Genomic DNA, 25,030 nt, shown 5'->3' with positions numbered 1-25,030 from the left:
TAAAAACATTTAAATTTCACATTGGCACCAAAAAGGTTAACTGCTCTGCCTTCCTGGATTAGAAAAACTAAAGCTGAGCAATAAGTAGTTTTGCAGGCGTTTGAACATGCCTAAGCCTTTAAATCAGTAAAATACTTTCTAAAAATTCTGATTACAAAAGTAATACATACTTATAAAAAATTCAAACAGAACAAAATGAAAAAAAAAAAAAAAAAAAAAAGAAAGTGAAAGGCCCCTGCAAACCACCCCCGCCCCACCCACCCCTTCCCATCAAGAGAAACCACAATTAACAATTTGATGCATCATCTTTTCAAATCTTTTGTTCTATACAAATACAAAACACACACACTTTCATCTGGCTCATTCTATACATAGTGTTTTGCCACTTCCTTTTACACTTAATGTAGCTCTGACATCTTTCCATGTCAGTACGTGTTGGCTACATGCTATTCTATCCTTAAATACCCTTTTGACAATGGCAAAATCATTTTTTAAAATCACCCACCCAAGCACGTGTGTGTAATTTTAAAAGAGAATGGACAGAATCCTAAAACACAAAGACAAACGTCTAAAAATAATCTCTATCTTTCCACCAGTGTGGAACAGTTCATTCCTTTTTCACACAAAACAAATTATGTGATTGGGGAGATTAACTCTAATCTCCACGTTTACACAGAATGCTCCATTTGTTAAGCCTATATGAAAAGAATGAGAAATTCAGTTGATTAATTCACTTACACTTAGAAACCAAGTTAGTGTACTACAAATACACACTGCAGTCAGTTACAATATGATGCTTAGCCTAGCTTTCAATTAAATAACAGTAAAAAAAATAAGATATATAACATAGCTAATATCTCCCCCAAATCCAATCCAGAAATTCATATTTTAGATTACAAACTAGAGCAGCGTACTTTACATTTTGTCTACTTGGTAGCAAATGTTAATGGCATTCAATGCTGATTACTTAAAGTCGGTTCACATCACACACTCAATCAGGGTAATGAGAAGAACATAATGCGCCTAACTGTAGAGTTAGATTAAGACATAAAAATTTTTTGCTTGAAAGTAATGATTGTGTAGCACATGGGACATTTGTCAACTGCTTCAGCACATTGTTTACAAGTGACCAGATGTCCACAAGGAATAAAAACCACAGCAATATTTCTATCCATACAGATTTTGCAAAGCTTCTCCTCTTGCAGGAGCCTTAGCTGCTCTTCGGCACTAATCTCTGCACAAAGAGAAAAGAAATGGGTTAATTTTAGACTTCCTTAGCTGCCGACATTGACTGAAACAACGTGAACCCCTACTACGTGCCAGGCACCAATCAGGTGCTGGGAGACAGGAAGACTCACGTGGGACACCTGTTCCTGAGTAGCTGGTGTGCCGGGGGAGAGAAGGACGGGAGCGGAGGCTGTGCAGGGAAGCACAAAGTACAGAGTGATAAGTGCTATAATAAACTATGTATAAAGGACTCTGGGACAAGATGAGAGGCCAAGTTCTTCTGTTCAGATGCACCGGGGAGGGCTTCCTGGGCTGGTGGCTGCGCGGTGGGGACCTGGGTGATGTGGAAGAGTGACATTTACACATGGCCGGCGACTTGCCCGGCAGAGAAGCGAGGGTGAAGTAAAAGAAGGGACACATGGAAAGGCTATGGCTCACCCCGGAAGCGGAAGTGGATGGATGGGTCTGAGGGACACTTCTGAAGTGAGACTAGGAGGATTTGGTGATTGACTAGATGGCTGGGCGGGGGGGGGAGGGGGGGGAGAAAAAATATGAAACGGGTTGATTGTAAGACTTCTAGTGTGGCTGGCAAGGGGATGGGAATGCCAAAAGGAAATCTAGAAGGAGGTACTGGCTTGGCATTTTTCAGGTTATTTTTGAGATGTCTGCAGGGCATCCGTACATAAAATGTCACTGGACAGCCATGTTTTGAGGTCTGAAGTCAGGGCTAGAGACAGAGATCTGGGTGATATCAGCACACAGGTGGCACTAAGGTACTTGCTTAATTCAGCTTTTCCCAAACTAGGTTTTGTGAAATGTTAAATATGTTACAAAAATGTGTTTTGTGGCCATAGTAACTGTAATGACCACAACCTCAATGATGGCAGCAGTTAACAATAATACAGTACTTATTACTATGTGCTAGATACTATTCCAAAGGCATTATGTATTTTAACAATCTTTGTATACGTGTGGTTTCCAAATCTGGCCTCACATGAGAATCACTTGGGGCATTTTTAAAAAATGTTTCTTCTATTTTGAAAGAGAGAGAAAGCTTGAGCAGGGGAAGAGCAGAGAGGGAGGGAGGGAGAGAGAATCCCAAGCGGGCCCCGTGCCATCAGTGCAGAGCCAGACGTGGGGCTCGATCCCACTGAACCGTGAAATTATGACCTGAGCAGAAATCAAGAGTCTGACACTTAACTGACTGAGCCACCCAGGCGCCCCAGGGCATTTTTAAACACTAGACTGCTAGGCTCCATTCACTAAATCTAAAATTTCTAGGGTTGGTTTTATTTTTTATTTTGTTCTGAAATTAAAGTATGCAAAAAGAAACAGATACGGTTTTATACAACAACAATTTCTGGGCTTGCACACACTGGCGATTGGGAACCACTGCTATGAAGTACAGGACAGTACAACACAGTATATGTCCCTCTTAGAAAATCACAATGCATGTCCCTATTTAACTACAGAGCTCCTTTGTCACCACATTCCTTTTAACATGCTGGGGAATACTATTTTGAAAACAAGTCTGGGAAACAGTGGTTGAGTTTCATTCAATAAGTATTTACTCAACACTTAACTAGGTTCTAGGGACTAGAGATACAATAATTAACATATCTAGACCCCAGGCCCCTAATCGTTCATAGACAAGAAACACAAGTAGACAGGAAATTATAAGAGAGCGTAAGGATAAAGGCAATTACAATGTGTTATCAAGAACACAGGAAAGGTGCGAGCGTGTGCTGGAGTGTGTGCACACACATAAATGGAAGGCCTCCTGGAGGAAATGATACTTAAACTGGGTCCTAAAGGATGAGGAGTTAACTAGGAAGGAGAGAGAGAGAAGGCCCTGGGGGATGGAGGCGGTGGGAGAAGAGTGTCTAGGCAGGGGAAATGGCATAAGCTGGCTCCAGGAGGAGGGACGGAACCAGACGTGCAAGTACACGGGTAAGGCTTGGGAAGAGAGTCACAGGGAAACAGCATGACAAGAGGCTATAGAAGGTTAACAGGGGCCCAGTCATGGAGATTTGGAAACCCATGGGGCGCCTGGGCCGCTCAGTTGGTTAGGCGTCCAACTCTTGACCTCGACTCAGGTCATGACCTCACAGTTCTGGAGTTCGAGCCTCGTATCAGACTCTGCGCTGACCGTGCAGACCCTGCCTGGGATTCTCTCTTTCTCTCTCTCTCTCTCTCTGCCCATCCCCTGCTCATGCTCTCTCTCTCAAAATAAATAAACATTAAAAAGAAAGATTTGGCCACCCATGTAAAGGAGTTTGGACTTGTTCCTGAGGACGCTGGGAGCCAGGAGGAGAGAGATAGGAGGAGATTTGCGCTTTGGAGAGGTATGCCTGACTAGGGGTGGAGGGAAAGTATTATTTAATTTAATCTCTTTCTCCTTCTTTTTTTAAATCTCTTTCTTCTTAAAAAGCAACCTAGAGGGCATAATCAAACCTATGCTCAAACATAGAATGCATCAGAGATAAGATCAAGTGCCTGTCCTCAAAAAGCTTAATCTAATGGGCAGGACAGAAAACAATGTTACAAATGCTCTAATAGCAGGTAAAATCGAGAAGAGGGAGCTTCAGAACGCTACTCTGGGTATGGGGGTAAGCCTGAAAGAATGACCTCTCAGTGGAGCTGGGAAGGAGGAGTTCACAAGATGGATTTAAGGGTGAGAAGGGATGGGGAGGTGTTTAACGGGGACAGAGTTTCGGTTGTGTAGATAAGAAGAGCTATGGAGAGTGGGTGCACAATGTCAATGTACTCAACACTACTGAACTGTATACTTAAAACCTTATACTTTTTTTTGGGGCGCCTGGGTGGCGCAGTTGGTTAAGCGTCCGACTTCAGCCAGGTCACGATCTCGCGGTCCGCGAGTTCGAGCCCCGCGTCGGGCTCTGGGCTGATGGCTCGGAGCCTGGAGCCTGTTTCCGATTCTGTGTCTCCCTCTCTCTCTGCCCCTCCCCCGTTCATGCTCTGTCTCTCTCTGTCCCAAAAATAAATAAACGTTCAAAAAAAAAATTAAAAAAAAAAAAAACCTTATACTTTTTTAAGTTTATTTATTTAGAGGGGAGTACATGAGCACAAGTGGGGGATGGGCAGAAAGAGAGAGAGAGAGAGAGAGAGAGAGAGAGAGAGAGGATCTCAAGCAGATTCTGTACTCCTCACCAAGTGTGACGTGGGGCTCGATCTATTGACTGTGAGATCATGACTTTAGCCGAAAGCAAAAGTTGGAGGCTTAACTAAGCCACCCAAATGCTCCATAAAAAATTTTTTTAAGGAACGCTGGGGGCGCCTGGGTGGCTCAGTCAGCTAAGCGGCAGACTCTGGCTCAGGTCATGACCTGACCTCTGGGTTCACGAGTCAGAGCCCGCATAGGGCTGGCTCTCTGCTGTCAGCACAGAGCCCACTTCAGATCCTCAGTACCCCTTGCTCTCTCTCTCTTAAAAAAAATAAGGAAACCTGAGTTTTATTCCCAGCTATCTGAATGACGCTGGGCAACAGCATAACTAGCTTCAGTTTTCTCACTGAAGCGATGAAAGTTATTATATGATCTTTCAGGTTCATTCTGGCTCTGATGGTTTGTGATTCCATTTTACAGACCACAGGAAAATGAAATGTGAGGCCTACCAACCACTGTTATCATCAACCTTCTGTACCTCGTTTTGGCCTTATGTACAGCCACTTAACTCAGATGGTTTTACCCCCTCAGACCAATAGTTTACCTCTGAAAACTATAGTTCATTCAAGCCTTAAGGCCAATATCGGATTCTACATCCTTCACTTCGTGCCTTTCCCCTTCAACTTTCTACAAGGCTTTCTTCTAGGTCAGGAGGTTCCTGGCACGTGAACTATGAAGGCAAGACCTAGATAACTTTGGATGGTATTTGCTATTATTTTTACTACATTATTTAAAACTTTCTAGAATATGGGGCACCTGGCTGACTGAGTCGGTGGAGCAACTCTTGATTTCGGGGTTGGCAGTTTGAGCCCCATGCTGGGTAGAGAGATTACTTAGAAAAAAAAAATAAAAACTTAAAAAAACCCATTTCTAGAATAAACTGATGTTACTCATGTTACTATCAGAGCAGATCCATGTGGACAGGTTGATAAGAAATATGTATGGTAGTTGATTTTTATATACAGTAATACATACATAAAGGTTAAAATAAGCACTTTAGAAGTAAAGGGCTTTACAGCACACTATGTAATCTTGAAAAAGAAAGAATGAAAGATACTATTTGGTACTATTTTTAGAAGACCATTTACTAGGACATTCTCTGTCACACAGCCATTGGGATAAAAGCTAGCACTGGATGCAGGATTTCTCGGTAAGCAATACAGTGTAGTTTTTCTAATAACTTCCACCTGCTCGACTTCAATTAGACCTGCCTTCTATTTTGTATAAAGATTCCTAGCGCCAGTCTTTCCTCCTCAGGCTTTGAGAAGAGGAATATGCAGCAGCCCTAGTGTGAGAAGACAGCCTGTATCAGTGACCCTGCCTCACAATTTAGTGAGACTAAGGAGAGGTCAATTCCTGCCTCTAAGAGCTGCCCTTTGCTCAGACCCTGCTTCCCACACCATCCGAGCTTGCTGTGGTCTCAGTGATTATAGGAGCCGCCAAGGCCTCCTGCTGGCTAGAAAACAGACACTCCCCAGTGCACTCTGTCCCTGCCCCCCACTGCTACACCCCACTAACTCATTCTGTTGCATTCAATGCCTTCAGGTGTAAAAGCTAACACTTCAACTGTCAAACTTGAGTTATGGTTAAGACGCAAGGAAAAATGATACAATCACTTGAATTTCTATTGCAGTAGAAAGATGACTGAGTCAGTGGTCCATTTTACCATCTCCAAGACAAGTGGAGCTATTACAGGTTTTAAATAAACGCATCGTTAGGAAAAGGGTGGTAAGCTTTCTGCTGCATGTTTTATATCAACTGATCTAATTTTAAAAGCCATTAAAATCATACTGGTTTTTGACTGAGGTAATTATCTGAATAATGTTTTAGAAGCATTTGAAATAACTTAAAGATCAAAAGGGTCTATTTTTTTAAGTAAGCTCCACACCCAAAATGGGGCTTGAACTCAGAACTCTGAGATCAAGAGTTACATGTTCTTCCAACTAAGTCAGCCAGGCACCCTAAAAGGGTCATTAATGTAAAAAAAAAAAAATTAGTAAACTTTAAGGTTTATTAGCACTGGGAGAATTTTCAACCTTTGGAAGAGGTGGTTAACAGCTCAGAGAACAAAGATTATTATTATTTTTTTATTTTTTAGAGGGAGAGAGATAGTCCCAAGTAGGCTCCACACTCAGCGAAGAGCCCAATGCGGGGCTTGATCCCACGACCCTGGGATCAAGAGTCGGACACTCAACAAACTGAGCCACCCAGGCACCCCTCAGAGACCAGTGATTATCACAACGTAACTCAGTACCCAAAATGTATTCACAATTTGAAACCTTTTAACCTTCAATGTTGCTGTCAAACACTAGAGTAGCTATCATCCTTAAAGAAGGAACCTGTATTTTTAATTTTTTTTTCCTAAAGGGAGTTCATATGATTCTCTTGCACATTATTTAATACACTTTCTAGGGATGCCTGGCTGGCTCAGTTGGTAGACAATGTCACTCTTGATGTCAGGGTTCTTGAGTCTAAGCCCCATGATGGGTGTGGAGCCTACTTTAATTAATGTTTTTATTTACTTGTGAAAAACAGAGTGTGAGTTGGGGAGGGACAGAGAGAGGGAGACAGAATCTAAAGTAGGCTCCAGCTGACAGCTCAGAGCCCAATGTGGGGCTTGAACCCACAAACAGTGAGATCATGACCTGAGCCAAAGTCAGATGCTTAACTGACTGAGCCACCCAGGCGCCCCAATATATGATTTACAGTGTTAGAGTGCCACTCATTCAAGCTCTATTTAGTAATATAGCACTTTTATATGTTCACACCACATGAAAAGTTGCAGAACATTCAAAATCCATTTCAACTACAAAACTTACAGATTCTATACACAGTGATAAAAGCCTTTTTTTAAAAATTTATTTTCAACATTTACTCATTATTGAGAGATACAGAGAGACAGAGCATGAGCATGGGAGGGGCAGAGACAGGGGCAGACACGGAACCCGAAGCAGGTTCCAGGCTCCAAGCTGTCAGCACAGAGCCTGACGCGAGGCTCAAACTCATGAACTGTGAGATCATGACCTGAGCCGAAGCTGGACGCTTAACCGACTGAGCCACCCAGGCGCCCCAATAAAAGCCTTTCTTGTTCTTTATCTAAACTAAAACACAAACCCACACTCTAAAATTTTTAAGTATTTATTTTGAAAGAGTGCGCAAGAGACAGCACACGAGAGGGAATCCCAAGTAGGCTCCATGCTGTCAGCAGGGCTCGATCTCATGAACCATGAGATCATTATCTGAACCAAAATCAAGAGTCGGGCATTTAATCAACTGAGTCACCCAGGTGCCCCCACACTTAAAATGAATAAATCAGTGGCTCTTACTTGGATCCCAATTAGAAGAAATAAACTGTTAAAAATGTTTTAAGACAAGGGGGAAAATTAAAACCAACTGATTTTCAGATGATATTATAGAAGTACTAGTAATTTTTTAAATGGGGTAACAGTATGTTATGGAATAATGTATCTCCCCAAAATTCGTATTTTGAAGCCCCAAACTCCCAACGTGATGGTACTCACAGAGTGGCCCTTCGGGAGGTAATTACATTTAGATGAGGTCATAAGGGTGGGACCCCCTCATGGAATCAGTTTGCTTTCTCTCTCCTTCTTTCCTTCCTTTCTTTCTATGTATTTGTTTAAGTTTTATTCATATATTTTGAGAGAGAGAGAGTGAGAGTGCACAAACAGTGTAGGGGCAGAAAAGGGTGGGAGAGAGAGAATCCCAAGACACAGCTCGGTCTCACAAACCATGAGATCATGACCTGAGCTGAAATCAAGAGTTAGATGCTTAACTGACTGATCTGCCCAGGTGCCGCTGTATGTATTTATTCTTAAACTCTATGCCCAACCTGGGGCTCAAACTCACAACTTGGAGATCAAGAGTCACATGCTCTACTGACTGAGCCAGCCAGACTTCCCATGGACTCAGTGTATCTATAAGAGGAAGAGAGACCAGAGTGCTCTTTCTCGGCCATGTGAGGACACACAGAGAAGGCAGCCATCTACAAGCCTAACCTGAGCACAGTTTAAGTTACTGCTTAACACATGGTATTAAGATTATGTTAAAAAAAATCCTTATCTGTTAGATATATATTATTTACAGGTAAATGGTGTATGGGATGCCTGGAATTTTCTTTGAAATACATAACAATAAAAGTTGGGGAAGAAATCAAACAAGATTGGAAAACTGTTGACAATTACTGAATCTGATCGATGGGTATGTCAGGGTTCATTATATGGCTTTCTCCACTTTTGGGTATTTTTGAATTTTTTATTGTCAAAAAGTTTTTAAAAATGTTTATCCTAAGGGGGATGTGAGAAGGAAAAAAATGAATGGGCCACAAAGTCATGTAAGATGCTGGCCATAAGGAAGTGCTGTTAGGTGTTTCTTGCTTTTTAAAAACAGTCACGCATACCTTTCTGCAATGAGGTCTGGCTTGGTTCATCCTGTGTATTGTCTTTCTGAGCACTCACTAGGTCTGTAACCAGAATCTCAAGTGATTTATAGTTGCTCCCAGATGTCTGAATTTTTTCTTCCATTACTTTCTTAATGTCTCTGAAATTGAATCCCATTCGTATAGCTTGTTGTACCATAGGATCTTGGAAGATGGCATCATCTGAAATAAAAATTGGTGAGAAAAAGGAACGTGGAATTTAAATAATTATTTTCATTAGCACAACTCAACAGCAAAGTATAGTTAAAAAGAAACATATAAGCAGCAAGCAAAGCCCCGCTCCTCAAAAAAAAAAAACAAAAAAACCCCAAATGCTAACCAGCAAATCAAAGCTACTTTGGGAAGAAGATTTTAAAATATTTAAGCACTGAAGAATCTTTCAGAATGTTATAATTGAAAATGCAGTATGTATTTTGTAGCACTATGAATTGAGATTAGGTGATTTAAAGACTAAAGAAACAGTGAACAATTAGGTAAAACTGAGAAGAAAAAGTTAAGTGCTTTGAAAATCAGAACTTTATCAAATCAGCTGTAGTCATTAACAACTAACCTAAGTACTTAAAGAGTGGATGTCTTTCCCTTGTCACTAGCAATTATTTTGGAAAAATTGTGGGGAATACGGGGAAGTCCCAGTCTGTGACTTTGAATGTGTGTGAGTTTCCTATCTCTGAGACTTAGTTTCTGTAGCCAAGGGGGGTGAACTAGATAAGGCAACAAAATGAACAGAAATTCGCTTTAATGGTACTCAAAGTAAAATACAGGTTATATAGGGAACTGCTAAAAAAAAAAAAAAAAAAGAGACTTACACCCTCTGATTCATCAATTCTACTCCTGAGTATTAAAAATAAGTACAAAGGTCCACCAAAGACATCCACAAGAATATTCACAGCAGTGTCATTTATAACAGCCTCAAACTGGAAACAACTCAAATGTCTATCATCAGGTGAATGGATAAGTAAATTGTGGTATATTCCAATACTACACAGCAAGAAGGAAAAACAAACCACTGCCACAGACAATATGGACGAATCTCACAGATAAGATGAACAAAACGTCATCATCATGATGAACTAGTAACAAAGGAATACACTGTATGATTACATTTGTAAGATGTTCAAATCTAACCTATGGTAATAGAAGTCAGAATGTAACTTGGGGGTAGATACTGATTGGGAAGGGGCCTGAATGAGTTTCGGGCATGGTGGAAATGTTTTATTATCTTGATTTGGCTGATGACTACACATAAATGCATATTAAAATTCACTGAGTTGAATACTTCAGATTGGTCTATTTTATGCATTTTATTGTATGCAGATTATACTTCAATAAATGTTTTTAATTTTTAAATTTTTTAAGTTTATTTATATTGAGAGTGAGCATGTGTGCAAGCGAGCAGGGGAGGGGCAGAGAGAGAGGGAGATAGAGAATCCCAAGCAGGCTCTGCATTGTCAGCACAGAGCCCTAGGTGGGGCTCGAACCCATGAACTGTGAGATTATGATCTGAGCCGAAATCAAGACTCGGCTGCTTCACCAACTGAGCCACCCAGGCACCCCTCAATAAATGTTTTTTAAAAAGAGAAACTGGAAAGGGATTTGACCTTAAGAACTATTATATGGTAAGTAACAAAAGAAGTAAAAGTAACTTAAGATTTCTGTTTGATAAAGAAAAATTCTGTTGGGAGGTTATAATGAAGACAAAAGACCATTTATGAGAATACTAATGCATCTGGATGAGAAATAAGGGCAGAAACTAGGGCAGAATCAGTGGATTTTAGACAATATTAAAAAGGTTGAATTCATCAGACCTGGTGGTTAATTAAATGTAGAGGGATTAAGGAAAGCAAAGAGCTTAAAATGACTCAAATTACTGGGCAACTCTGTGAACTGTGGAACTATTAACCAACTTGGGGGGGCGGAGAGCAGGACTGGATTCGGTCAGGGTGGTTTTTAGAAATGCGGAATTTGAGCTGCTTTTGAGATTTTTAAGTGGAGATGTCCAGAGATCAGCTGGACAGCGCTCTTTCCTGGTTCTACTGTCCGCGTTTTGTTTTTTTTTTCAGCTTGTTTTGTTGGCTCCTTCTGCTCACCTTCCGCTTCCCTCATCGATGCACCCTTTTTAATGATCTCTCTGGATGCTTCCCCCTACCACAATTTTACTCTTATTTAGGTGAGTTCCAGGTTTTAATATCCATGTACCTGGATATCCTGTAGGTATCTCAAGGTCACCTTGCTTAAAACTAAAGGCAGAGACAACAGGATATGAGAAACAATTAAAAGGACCCCTACCTTACACATATATAAAAATTAACTCAAAATGGATCAAAGACCTGAATGTAAAAGCTAAAACCATAAAATTCTTTTTATTTTTTAATAAAAAGTTTTTTAATGTTTATTTTTGAGAGAGAGAGAGACAGACAGACAGACAGACAACACGAGCAGGAAGGGGCAGAGAGAAAGGGAGACACAGAATCTGAAGCAGGCTCCAGGCTCTGAGCTGTCAGCACAGAGCCCGATGCGGGGCTCAAACCCACAGACCATGAAATCATGACATGAGCTGAAGTCAGACTTTTTTTTAACCCACTGAACCCCCCAGATGCCCCTAAAACCATAAAATTCTTAAAAGAAAACATAGATGACCTTGGATTAGGCAATGGTTTCTTACATATAACACTATAAAAGCATAAGCAACAAAAACAGATCAACTGGATTTCATCCCAATTAAAAACGTATATGCTTCAAAGGACACCAGCTAGAAAGTGAAAAGATAACCCACAGAAGGAGAGAAAATATTTGCAAATCATATATCTGACAGGGGGCTTACATATAACAAACTAGAATATGTAAAGAACTCTTACAACTCAGTAACAGAAAGATAAATACGACAACTTAAAAAATGGACAAAGGCAATGAACAGACATTTCTTCAAAGAAGACCTACAATTGGCCAATAAGCACATGAAAGGATTCCCAACATCATTAGCCATCAGGGAAATGCAAATCAAAAGCACAATAAGATACCACTTCACAAACCCACTAGGATGGCTGTAATAAAAGAACATACAATAACAAGCATTAACAAGGATGTGGAGAAATAAACCAGAACCCTTATGCACTGCCAGCGGGAATGTAAAATGGTGCAGCCACCTTGGAAAACTGGCCATTTATCAAAAGGTTAAATGTAGAGTTACTACATGACCCAGCAATTCCATCCCTAAATATATACTCAAGAGAATTCAAAACCTATTTCTACACAGAAATTTGCACACAGATGTTCATAGCAGCATCAGCATCATTCTTAAAAGCCAAGGAATGGAAACCCAAATGTCTACCAACCGATGAATGGGTAAACATTCATGGTATTATCCATACAAAGGGATATTTTTCCACCATAAAAAAAGAATGAAGTACTCATATAGGAGTACCAAAATGTGGATGAACCTCAAAGCCATATATTATGATTCCATTCATATGAAATGTCCAGAATAGGTAAATCCAGAGAGATGGAAATAAATTAGTAGTTGTTTGGGTTTGAGGGTGAAGGGGCAGCAATGGAGAGTGACTGCTAATGGGTATAGGGTTTCTTTTGGGGGTTACGATAATGTCCTGCAGCAATTAAATAGGTTGTGATGGTTCCACAACCTTGTGAATATACTAAAAACCACTAAAGTGTACAGTTTATAAGGGTGAAATTTTTGCTATATGAATTACATTTCTATTTAAAAACATTAACCATAAACCAGAGCAAGAGTCTCATTTAGTCATAAAAAACACAGTATGCATTGTAAAGGTGATTATTATCAAGAAATAATATAGAATCTTTGTTTCTGGATAATCTGAAAAATACAGGCTGGAATAAATGATTTCTTAAACTGTATTTTTTATGCTCATTACAAAACCTGTATCAAACATTATCAAAATGGCTCTCTTTCTTAAGCATATTCATGAGTATATATAGTTTTCTCTTGCCTTGTAACCCTTAGGATACTAAACAGATGATGCTATAAGGAGTGGGGAATCAGCAGGCATTCTCAATAAACTTTCTCCAAACATGATGCCTAAGTTGAGAATGAGATCTACAGTGTGATGTAGGTTTCAGAAGACCTCGTTTAGAGTCCTAGTTCCACTGACGATTTGTAAGGTAACTGTGGGCAAGACACTTAACCTCCTTGACTCTGTTCTTCATCTGAAAAGTGGGGATAACAATATCATATTTTCTTAACATAGTATTTTTCTGGTTTTCAAACATGCTTATGATGAGTAAATAATCTCTGAGATAGGGGCGCCTGGGTGGCGCAGTCGGTTAAGCGTCCGACTTCAGCCAGGTCACGATCTCACAGTCCGTGAGTTCGAGTCCCGCGTCGGGCTCTGGGCTGATGGCTCAGAGCCTGGGGCCTGTTTCCGATTCTGTGTCTCCCTCTCTCTCTGCCCCTCCCCTGTTCATGCTCTGTCTCTCTCTGTCCCAAAAATAAATAAACGTTAAAAAAAAAAATAATCTCTGAGATAAAAACCTCTACCTCTCTACAAGGTAACAGGAGATAAACCGAACCGTGCCCCTCTGTGAAGAAACTGGGGAAGGCAGAAAGATGGCATGGGATAAGGAAGCAGGTAGGGCCGATCGTGGTGATGGCACATTAGCACTGGATTCATGATCCTGGCTAACTGAAGAAGCACCAGGGACAAAAATACACTTAACTCTTCCTTTTGCAATTTTAACAGAAATGGCAATGGACAGCCTATAGCTGCTTCTCCTGAAATAGGAAAAGCTAACTGTCCAACTTCCATATGAATATTCTTTTTTAAAGTCTTATTTTATTTTTAATTTTTTAGTATAATATAACAAAATATATAATTACATAACTTATGGTTTAGTATAATTTTTAATTTTCCAGTATAATTAATATACTGTATATTAATCACATGAATGTTCTTAATAGTTAAACATCTGACTTAAATTTACAGGCACTTCACTAATTCTTAATTCATAGCAATGTCATCTCAAATAAACACACCCTGATTACCTTGAAAGAATAAGCTTGTATTTCCAACCTATAAATAACAACTATGATAAATTGGCAATGATGGGGCTCCTGGGTGGCTCAGTCGGTTAAGGGTCCGAGTTTAGCTCATGTCATGATCTTGAGGTTCATGAGTTCAAGCCCTGCGTCGATCGAGCTCTGCATAGATGCTTAGAGCCTGGAGCCTGCTTCGAATTCTGTGTCTCCCTCTCTCCCCCTTCCCCCCACTCACTCTCGCTCGCTCTCTCTCTCAAAAATAAACACTAAAAAAATAAATCAGTAATGAAATTAAAAGTATATTTAATAGGCATATTTACCAATTCTTTTGGTTAATGATGGCATTTTTTCAGCAGTTCTTACCTAAAACAGAAATACGGATTTTTAAGTTAGAATTCTTTTTGGTAGAGGCAATTACCTCAATTTGAAAAGTTACATTAATCATGAATTTATAAATTGGCTTTATTCCAATGTTCACAAGAGGCATAAACTGATGAAGCTAGAAGTTAAAAGATCATTCAACCCAATCCATTCACTTTACAGACAAGAACCTGAGACTCAAGGAGATTAAACAACTTGATGGAGGCAACAGAGTTCATGGTGGAGCCATAACGGCAACTCTAGCCCCCTGTTCTAGTCCACGGCTGTTCCCTCATGGTGCCAATACCTTGGCCACCCCAGGCCGCACCATCAATTTAGACACATTTTTGAGACTTAAAATATCATCTATGAAAAGTTTAAAACTATTTATGAGTATAAAACACATTACACAAAAGTCTAATTTCAGAAAGCTGAGGGATTAAGTATTTTAGTTCTTAAAGCCCAGTTCTGCTTACAGTGATAGTTCAATCAGCTCACAGGGAGTCTCTTTTCACAAATCAGCTTCAGAGTAAGAATAACAAGCCATTCTTCAAGATCTCCCCTTTAAAGCTCACCATACACTATTAATTTAAAATACTATACGGTGAATTTTACACCAAGAAATCATTGCAAAAGAAATTACATATTTAAAAATATATATTCTACAATATGTGACTTACCATAGAGTCCTCAAGTGAATGGGTTAAATGAATATTGGTTACATAGTCTTGTCCCTTCTCTTCTAACAGATATTTACACCTAAACAATTAAAAGAAGGTTAAACTTTGGTAGCTGATAAATTAGTAAGGTAGAAGTAAAGATATAATCTCCATTATCTTAATTCCATTAACTTGCTTTTTGGTATTTCTAAGAAGTGGCAAAATAAAATGTTATTCAATTCCCTATCAACTGTCATTTTAAGGTTAAAAAATGTGTTCCCTTTGTTATGCTACTTTGTTAATCTTAGTGAGGCAAAAAATATCACCTATTAAATTATCACCTTAACATTTAAAAAATTTTCTTCAAACAGTTAATCTTAAATTTTATTTAGAGGATTAACCAACTGTACATTTTGAAGGAATTCTTTAGGCTTCTAACCTTTCCTTCTAAGGCTTTTTAAAGTTAAGATTTATTTTCAAACAACTGCTCTGAAGTTTTACGTTGTACTATTTTGCAGGCCACAAATTCACATCATTTACATACGTGTGTACTTGATTTTTAAAGAAGATGGAAAAGAGATGTTTAGCGTATGTCACTCTCATTCTAAGATGCCATTGATTATATGAAGCACGATTATTTTAAGTACCACCACTGCCAATTCAATTATGACCCACCTCCAGATGTGTCCTCATTTCAGAAATCTGCAAATGTGAATAACTGTGTGTGTTAGAATCACTGAGATAGAGTAAAATCGACTAGGGGATGTCATGGGTTCTTAAGGAAACTCCTTGACAGCAAGGGCTCTACTGCCCATCACGAAAGAGCCTAGCTCCAACAACAACAAAACCATATATTCCTAATCTGGCATTTAGAAACAGAATTATCTGAATGCCAGAGATACAATATACCAGCAATGAGTGCTTTCTCTGGTCACCAGAGAAGGCTTAGGACTTTTTTTTCCCCTATAAAGTAGGTGACCCCATTTTTATAAACCTGGTGTGAATTTCAAGCCATAGTGAGGGCAAAAATAGTTGAGGTGAAAAGTTATTCAAGATTTTCCTACTGCAAAGTGTCTAACTTGCCTGTTCCTGAATAAGCATTTAAATACCTTACCCTGGATACCACTTAGCATGTTGTTCCCAAGGGTCTTCACTGGGCTTCCAATCAGTTAGCCCTCCTCCACAGTGAAAGCATTTTACTTTATCACCTTCCCCTAAGAAAAGACACAAGTAAAAAAATACATGTGTTTGTGCAATTAAAAACTAACGCAAAAATACTCCTTTTAACGCTGAAATTAACCATTTCTAAATACATGAAAGCCTCACGGCTTCAAAGAAGACATTCAAATTCACATCTAAGTAATAGACATGGTTGTTTGAGGAGGAAACAGACACTAAATTCACTGAATTAATCTGAGGTATTTTACAGAAGACAAAAATAAAACTGTCCAATTTTTATGTGAAAAATTACAATTGTTACCTTCTCTCTGACATGTCATTTGGGGCCATCCATACTACACTCCTTCAAACTGAAACTTTAACAGTAAAGCTCAGCATAATGAAATTACTAGTAAGTTTCTCTACGGGTTATAGCTACGTGACACTAAATAAACCTTCATGGTTTCTGTAGGATACTGTGTAAATAAAATATTGAAATAACTGAGAGTTTGTATTTTGGCACCGTTCAATCCTAAAGTAAACGGGTCAGATATATCGTGGTATAACTGAATGTTCCTGGAAGGCATCACACTAATGGCCCTTCCTGACAAGTTTACAATAGTCCATTTGAGAAGTGCTTATTTGAAGCAATAAGGCATCATACAGGGCAGCTTTCAAACATATAGTCTAGACATAAAAGGCAGATACCAATTTTAATATCGGCCACACTAAACTCTTGACGTTAACTCTTTTGTGGGGTGTAGAAAGAATGCACGTAAGATATGCACTGAGCACACAGAGTAGGTGCTCGCTCCGTTACAGTCAGCCTTGCTGTCAGACCCATTCTTGTACCATCTTTTGCAGGTCACCCTTCTCCAAACAACAATCACACGAAGGGGAAGAGAACTCACGATATGGCGGTCTCTTTCACAGAAACGGAGTGCTTACATTGCAGATTCAACGTGAGGGTTCACAGATTTAATAGTGATACAAACCATCAGGCCAGCCTACACCTAAATATTTACCAGTTCAGGGGGCTACAGCAATCGATTTACTTTTTTAGGAGCCCTGAGATAGTTGGAAAGTTATTTAACAGCCTGATTTTATCATAACGTTTACCTAAAGCATAAAATCCAGCTCTTGCAAGCTGCTCCTTGTTAACGGAGTACATCCACGTCCCAAAAGTAACGATCCGTGCTTCATAATCTGCCATGGCTGGATTTCTTGGAGCATTTGTCGAGTTTGGGAAATTCCTATCAGAACTCACAACATCAGATTCACTTCGAACATTCACATTCCGGCCCAAAACAAAGAAGCAATTAGGAAAGTGCCGCCTGTGTTCTGACCATGCACGATCGCAAGGTTCCCAATTTTTCAGTTTTCCGCCACAACAAAAGCACTGCACTTGATCCTCAATACCTGTGTAGTAGAGTCCAGCGCTAGCTAACTCTCTTGGGGTCAGGTGGGCATAGTCTGGCCAGTTCTGAAATGACTTTAATCTAGCTTCTTCACTATACATGGCGGGGTTCCTCGGGTATATGGTGTCTGATATATCTACGACCTGTCCAGTTCTCAAAAGATAGTCTGCGTGAGTCTCAGATGGCCTGTCTACAACAAAATGATTTCTGTTTCCCAGACAGCTTTCAGCTTTATACTGACCATTTTGGATACCAGGGTTTGTAGGTTGCGCAGCATGATTTTCAAAATAAAAGCCATTGATAAATCTGCAATTTGGGGATACTTTCCTGTGTCGTCCAACCGCTGAGTCTCCATATTGCCATCTATCTACTGCTGCGTGGCAGCTGAAGCAGCGCACAGTGTCTCCTTCGCCGGTATACAGAAAACCCGCCCGTGCCAGCGTTGATGCCGAGACAGGACTATTACTTGGAAAATTAGCGAAAGTCTTTAATCTATTAAACTCTTCTACAAAGTCTTCATCCTTACTGAGATCTGCAGGTACACAAGGTTTAGATGCTTCAAAACTGTTAAAAGTCATCTTCTCCTGAAAATAGGACTTGTCCACCCTTCCTAAAAAGAGAACATTACATGAAGAAATCCAAAATGTGAGACGCAGCCAATATAATTTTGATATCAGAAGCTAATAAACTAACTACTGATGACATAAAAGTAATCATACAATCTCTAAGAAATATTCTAATTCTAAATATTAGAGTTCTACGTTACCACATGATTCAAGTTACAAAGTAAAAACCTGCATTTTTTGTTTTTTAGAGGAAAGTAATATTTAAGTAGGTAGAACTATTCATTTTTAATTGCTTATTTTGCATAAATATGGAAACTATGTGATGCAGAATATATTAACATTATTAACCATGTAAAACCATTAATTAGGAAAAACAGAAAAGCATAAAATATGCAGATTCTTAAACTCCCTGCATAATTGTTATAATGGATCATTGTATAGTCAAGGCATCAAAGTTCAGTTTTATTTTATTTTTAAAAAAAAATTTTTTTTTCAACGTTTATTTATTTTTGGGACAGGGAGAGACAGAGCATGAACGGGGGAGGGGCTGAGAGAGAGGGAGACACAGAATCGGAAACAGGCTCCAGGCTCTGAGCCATCAGCCCAGAGCCTGACGCAGGGCTCGAACTCACGGACCGCGAGATCGTGACCTGGCTGAAGTCAGGACGCTCAACCGACTGCGCCACCCAGGTGCCCCAAAGTTCAGTTTTAACAATTAAAAAAACTGTGTATGTTCAGAATGTTAATGAACTAATTTTTAATATTTCTTTACTTCCCTGCAGAGCAAAAGATACCTGAGTTTTATGCACGGTATTGCTTCCAATATGTCCTTCAGGAGCATCAAATGTTTCTAGGGGCGCCTGGATGACTTAGTCACTTAAGCGTCCGACTCCAGCTCAGGACATAATCTCACAGATCATGAGTTCAAGCCCTCCGTCAGGCTCTGTGCTGACAGCTCAGAGCCTGGAGCCTGCAGCCTGCAGCCTGCTTCGGATTCTGTGTCTCCCTCTCTCTCTGCCCCTCCCCCGCTCATGCTGTCTCAAAAATAAAACATTAAAAAAAGTTTAAAGAAAGGAATATCAAATGTTTCTGATTTTCATGCATATGAAAATGGACTCTCGTAGTCCATTTTTTGTTGGAATTGGATCATTTCAGATGTATGTATTACTGCCCTCTAGAGGGCAGCTCCAGAGAGATTCTGAGTATGTGTAGACCTTAACTGCAGTTACTTTTGCTATCAACTTCCCATGGTCAAGAAACAATCTGTTCAAATGGAAGACAAGTACTAGTGTAGCCTCATTAAAGTTGCCAAATTATAGCTGTGTAACATTTAACCCAGAAAAAATTCTAAAAAGAACTAGCTGGGTTATGAGAAGGGTGGCCAGATGATTTAGCCTCCAAACCTGGACACTCTGAAACTGAAAAATGATGTTACTAATAATTACACTGGGACAACAGGCATAAATCAGGGTTGCCCCAAGCAAACCTGGTTCTCCGGAATCTTGCATCCTTCCTAATACTGTGCTCAGTATATGCTTGGCAAAAAAAAATTTAAAAAAGGACACAGTAATTTTTTTTTTAATTTTTTTCAACATTTATTTATTTTTGCGACAGAGAGAGACAGAGCATGAACGGGGGAGGGGCAGAGAGAGAGGGAGACACAGAATCGGAAACAGGCTACAGGCTACAGGCTCCAGGCTCCGAGCCATCAGCCCAGAGCCTGACGCGGGGCTCGAACTCCCGGACCGCGAGATTGTGACCTGGCTGAAGTTGGACGCTTAACCGACTGCACCACCCAGGCGCCCCACAGTAATTTTTTTTAAGTTTATTTATTTTGACAGACAGCAAGAGAGCATACGCGTGCAAGGCAGCGGGCAGAGACAGGAAAGAGAGGGAGAAACCCAAGCAGGCTCCATGCTGTCAGCACAGAGCCTGACACGGGGCTCAAACTCACGGAACCATGAGATCATGACCTGAGCCGAAATCCAGGGTTGGACATTTAACTGCCCGAGCCACCCAGGCGCCCTGGGACACGGTAATTCTGTCTCTACCACGTATGTGCATTAATGGATTTCTTGGGAAGAATTAACAGCCCTGGCATTATGTTGGCACTACATGTCTCGGAACATCATCTCAGAGTCATGTTGAACACAAGGCTTCTGTCTTGCAGGCTGGCAATAAACTTCAGTCTCTCTTGGCCTTGTCAATTTACAATGGTATTAACTCCTACATATGCAAGAGCTCAGATATATCTGCAAGGAACAATTTTTGGAAGATAGTCTCCATGATTTTTCATTATTGTTTCCCAGATGTCTGAAAACATTTTGACACTAGCTTTTAGACCCCTCGTTGAATCAGAATAAGCTGGATGACAAAAATCAAGATTCAAAGAAACCAAAGCTGGCTGATACGCTGAGATGAAATTTAACAGGGATATTAAACATTACATTCTGACTTTAAAAATCTGTTGCACAGCTAAAGGAAAATGGAAACTTGGTTTGGAAAGAAGTCACGTGAAAGCAACTCTCTAGATTAAAATCTTGGGATTTTAGTTAATTAAAAATTCATTTTGAGGGGTGCCTGTTTGGCTCAGTCAGTACAGCATGTGACTCTTGATCTCAGAGTCGTGAGTTCAAGCCCCATGTTGGGCACAGAGCTTATGTCAGAAAATAAAAATTCATTATATGAGCCAACGTTACATGGTTGCTAAAAAAAAAAAACACACAAAAAAACAAAAACAAAACAAAACTTAAAGCAACTCCAGGCTGCATTAATGTCCAGAAGTGCAACATCAACACAAGGATGAACGGTTATAACAATCAACAGCAGTACAGAATGGATTGGGTTGCCTTGTAGATTCCTCCCATTACTGGAAGGCACAACGGCATAGACTAGGAGGCAGGACAAAACATTTCTAAGTCTATAATGACCCTGAAGAATTAATGCTCAATATAATCCAAAACATAGGAAAATTACCTTCTCTGAGGTGGTAAGTTTTATTTCTCAGGTCAATCAAAACAGACAGAAATGTAAAATCAGGGATCTATTCTCATTTCGAGATAGTGGACATCTTGTATGGTTCAAGTAGTCACCCCATTTCAGATAATATTAGATAAAACTCCATCTTTCAATACCAGCAGGAGAATCTGTTTGAAGCTTTCAAGTGGAGACCTCATCTTACCAGGGGTTATTTCCATGCTAATAGTTTAGATTTCACTGTTTTGAAAAGCAGATATTTATTCAGAAACACCCAATTGAGCACTACATATACATTATCAGAGTGTGAGCTTTTGTTGCAGGGTGAGAAAGCAGAATTACTAGAGAGGTTAAGAGTGAAAGGGAGAAAAATGACTGACAAAAGACAGAAACCTTGGGTTTGGAGGAAGGCACCAAATGAAAGGGATGAGAGGATTTTTTTTTTTTTAAAGAAGGATTTAAATGGAATGAAGGTGGGAGAGATGATATTTAGAAAATGAGTATATATAGCACAGGAATTGTGAATAGAGAAGAAAATGGGGTATGAATACTGGAGAAGGGTGACCAAAAGGCTTTGGATGTAAACAGGTCTTAATACAATAAAGTATGCGGAGATAATTTAAGGCTTCTTTGTGAAAGCGAGCTTAGGCTTTGTATTAGGGAAGCAGAAAGGTAAGAAGGCACAGAGGGAAAGATGTGAAAGAAAGCTGTCACAGGACTTGCAAATTTGTCTAGTTTAAGAACTTCTAAACCTCTGAGTCAATGACCTGGAATAGGCATGAGAACAGTGTTGCAAGTTTACAATGTTATAATGTTATTAAACGTCCAACTCTGGATTTCAGCTCAGGTCATGATCTCATGGTCAGGAGATCCAGCCCCGTGTTGAGCTCCACGCTGAGCATGTAGCCTGCTAAAGATTCTCTCTCTGCCTCTGGCTCTGCCCCGCCCCCCCCACTCACATACTTTCTCAAACAAAAAAGTTACTAAAATAAATAGCAACACGAGGTAGATTAGTGGTTGCTAGAGCTGGGGGAGGAGAGGAATGAGGAGTAAATACACGTGGTTACTGGGTTTCTTTTTGGAGTAACGAAATATTCTGAATTAGACTGTAGTGACGGTTGCACAACTCTGCGAATACACTAAAACCCACTGAACTGTACACTTTAAAATTAAGTTCATGGTAGGTGAGATGTATCCTGATAATGCTGTTTAAATGCTAGTTTGGTAATAGTATATACACTTTGGAGCATCAGAGGTGATTTTCAGGCTAAAACAAAGGGATCCTTGCTAACGAAATTACTTTTTTATATGGAAACCTAGATGTTACAATACATTTTCGGAACTAGGCAGAGGCCTAAATCACTTCTATTTGAAGTGGTTACATATTTAACCTGTTACAAAGATCCCAGTTAATTTTTCTTTCAATTACATTCTTTAAATTCTAACGTGAAGTCTGATTGTTACCTCTTTTGATACTCTGAGGACCTCAATTCTTACGTTCACAATATTTTCTTAATGTCGTTCTTCTGTTGCGAATTGTTGTAAATCATCTTCTGAAGTGCATTTTTTTCTAACTTCTAGGAAATCAAACCAATTGGCTGTTTTTAGGAGCCAATTAGCTTCTTTCCACATTGTGAAGCACTGAAGCTATGTTCCTGAATTATGAAATTCTGTGTTTTTTTAACACTGGGGTTTATTCATCTTACAGTTTATTTATTTATAAACTAATTCCAAATAGGTATAACTGCATTGACTCTGGTAATACAGAAGACTCTAATTCTTCGTTTCTTCACATTGCAAAACATTCCTTTTGTTGTACACACACACACACACACACACACATATGGTGTGTGCTTTGGAACTCTTTTAATGTACTCAAGTAGTGTGAATTCTTTTGAATATAAGATACACATAGGTTAAAAGATTTTTATACACAAGACAGACTTGTGCACTTTTTATACAAAGATTTTGGATCTTCTTAAGTGGGATTGTTCCAGGAACACTGGCTACACTTTGGGAGAAAGTTGTATTTATCATGGACAGGTAGAGTTTATCCATATTATTTTCATTAGGCTATTTATTTCTCACACGTCCACTTAGAACAGTTAAGAGTAAGGCTGCCAACTTTCATTCTCTGCCTGAATTCTTTGGTATTTATCATTGTACGATGTGCACAAGCACTACAGTATGCATGTATATAGAAATTAAGAATATTATGAAGTACATAACTCCCCTATACTTTACGGATAATTCCCCCAAAAGCTATTTATTATTTTTTTATTTTTTAAATTAAGTAATCTCTGTGCCCAATGTGGGGCTTGAACTCATGACCCCAAGATCACGAGAGTCACGTGCTCTACTGACTGAGCCATCCAGGAACCCCTATTAATTCTATGGTAGGGCTACTATGGATGCCTTTAGAACGTTTGTATGCTATTAAAACGGAAGAATCAAATGACTCCATTCTGAGGGACAGATTCTCTAGATGGTTAAAAAAAAAAAAAGATGAAATAAAGTCCTGATTAATTGGGGGAAAAAAAAACCTCTAATGTTCAAGCAATAGAAAAAAAATCCTATGCAGAAGTATTTTTTGTGAGATTTTTTTTTTCAACGTTTTTTATCTATTTTTGGGACAGAGAGAGACAGAGCATGAACGGGGGAGGGGCAGAGAGAGAGGGAGACACAGAATCGGAAACAGGCTCCAGGCTCCGAGCCATCAGCCCAGAGCCTGACACAGGGCTCGAACTCACAGACCGTGAGATCGTGACCTGGCTGAAGTTGGACACTTAACCGACTGCGCCACCCAGGCACCCCGTGTGAGATTTAATATCAGAACACTACTCAGAAATGTATTTAAGTATTAAACTTTCTTTTTATTTTTTTACTAAAAAATGCTTTTATTTTTAAAGTTTATTTACTTATTTCGACAGAGAACTCAATGAATGGGACAAGGTCAGAGAGATAGACATAGACATAGACACAGAGAGAATCCCAAGCAGGCTCCACACTGTCAGTGCAGAGCCCAATATGGGGCTCAATCTCACGAATCATGAGACCAGGACCTGAGCCGTAATCAAGAGTCAGACACTTAACCAACTGAGCCACCCAGAGCTCCTAAGCATTGAGCTTTCTATTGCCTTACTTGAAACAAAAATTAACAGTAATTTTTTTAAAAAGCTGTTTGGGGGATACCTGGGTGGCACAGTCCATTACGCAGCCATCTCTTGATTTCTGCCTAGGTCATGATCTTGCAGTTCATGGGATTGAATCCTGCATTGGGCTTTGTGTGCTGACAGTGCACAGCCTGCTTGGGATTCTCGCTCTCCCTTTCTCTCTGCCCCTCCCCCACTCATGCTCTCTCACTCTGTCAAAATGAAGTTTAAAAAAAAGTTGTCTGGTAGTCAATTATTACTGCTTAGGCAATTTTTAAATAAATAATAGGTTTTTTTGTTGGCCCATTTTATTTTAATGTTTATTTATTTTTGAGAGAGACAGACAGAGCATGAGTGGGGTGCGAGCAGAGAGAGAGGGAGACACAGAACCCGAAGCAGGCTCCAGGCTCTGAGCTGCCAGCACAGAGACTGACGTGGGGCTCAAATTCCCGAACCGTGAGCTCATGACCTGAGCCGAAGTGGGATACTCAACCGACTGAGCCACGCAGGCACCCCCTGCTTAGGCAATGTTTTAAAAATGTACTCCATAATATCATGAGTTTCAGTTATCACAGCATCTTAGAAAACGTAAGTAAGCAGTTTCATATGTGTACCAGACACTGACGAAAGTAATTTTGACTCTGCACAAATTTATTTAAGATGGCTAACTAGGAAATGGTCTCTGATGACTGAAAATTAACTACTATAAATATCCATTACAATTTTTTGTTAGTTTTAATTTTATTTTAGAGAGAGAGAGAAAACGGCAGGGGAGAGAGGCAGAAGGGGAAGGGGGGGAGAGAGAGAGGGAGAGAGGGAGGGAGGGAGGGAGGGAGAGAGAGGGAGAGAGGGAGAGGGAGGGA

The 25,030-nt window shown here is 39.8% G+C and overlaps 1 protein-coding gene across 2 annotated transcripts in view; it reads right to left on the bottom strand.

Annotated features, from left to right (window-relative positions):
* Positions 1 to 286: 286 nt before the first annotated feature.
* The window catches only part of XIAP (X-linked inhibitor of apoptosis), a 51,559-nt gene continuing 26,815 nt past the window's right edge, over positions 287 to 25,030 (bottom strand). For both annotated transcript variants that reach the window (XM_040468032.1, XM_040468033.1), the window contains 6 exons: positions 17,175 to 18,083; positions 16,012 to 16,111; positions 14,919 to 14,997; positions 14,199 to 14,241; positions 8,829 to 9,029; positions 287 to 1,234 (listed from right to left, as the gene is read on the bottom strand). In XM_040468032.1, the coding sequence (XP_040323966.1) occupies positions 1,041 to 1,234; positions 8,829 to 9,029; positions 14,199 to 14,241; positions 14,919 to 14,997; positions 16,012 to 16,111; positions 17,175 to 18,051 (1,494 nt within the window). In that variant the 5' untranslated portion in view covers positions 18,052 to 18,083 and the 3' untranslated portion in view covers positions 287 to 1,040. The remainder of the gene's footprint in view (positions 1,235 to 8,828; positions 9,030 to 14,198; positions 14,242 to 14,918; positions 14,998 to 16,011; positions 16,112 to 17,174; positions 18,084 to 25,030) is intronic.

This window comes from Herpailurus yagouaroundi, unplaced genomic scaffold (assembly GCF_014898765.1).
Source record: "Herpailurus yagouaroundi ecotype Mexico unplaced genomic scaffold, PumYag 67641, whole genome shotgun sequence".
In the NCBI taxonomy this organism is placed as follows: domain Eukaryota; kingdom Metazoa; phylum Chordata; class Mammalia; order Carnivora; family Felidae; genus Herpailurus; species Herpailurus yagouaroundi.
Note: the sequence above shows the minus strand (reverse complement) of the source record. Positions and strands in the feature narration are given on the sequence as shown.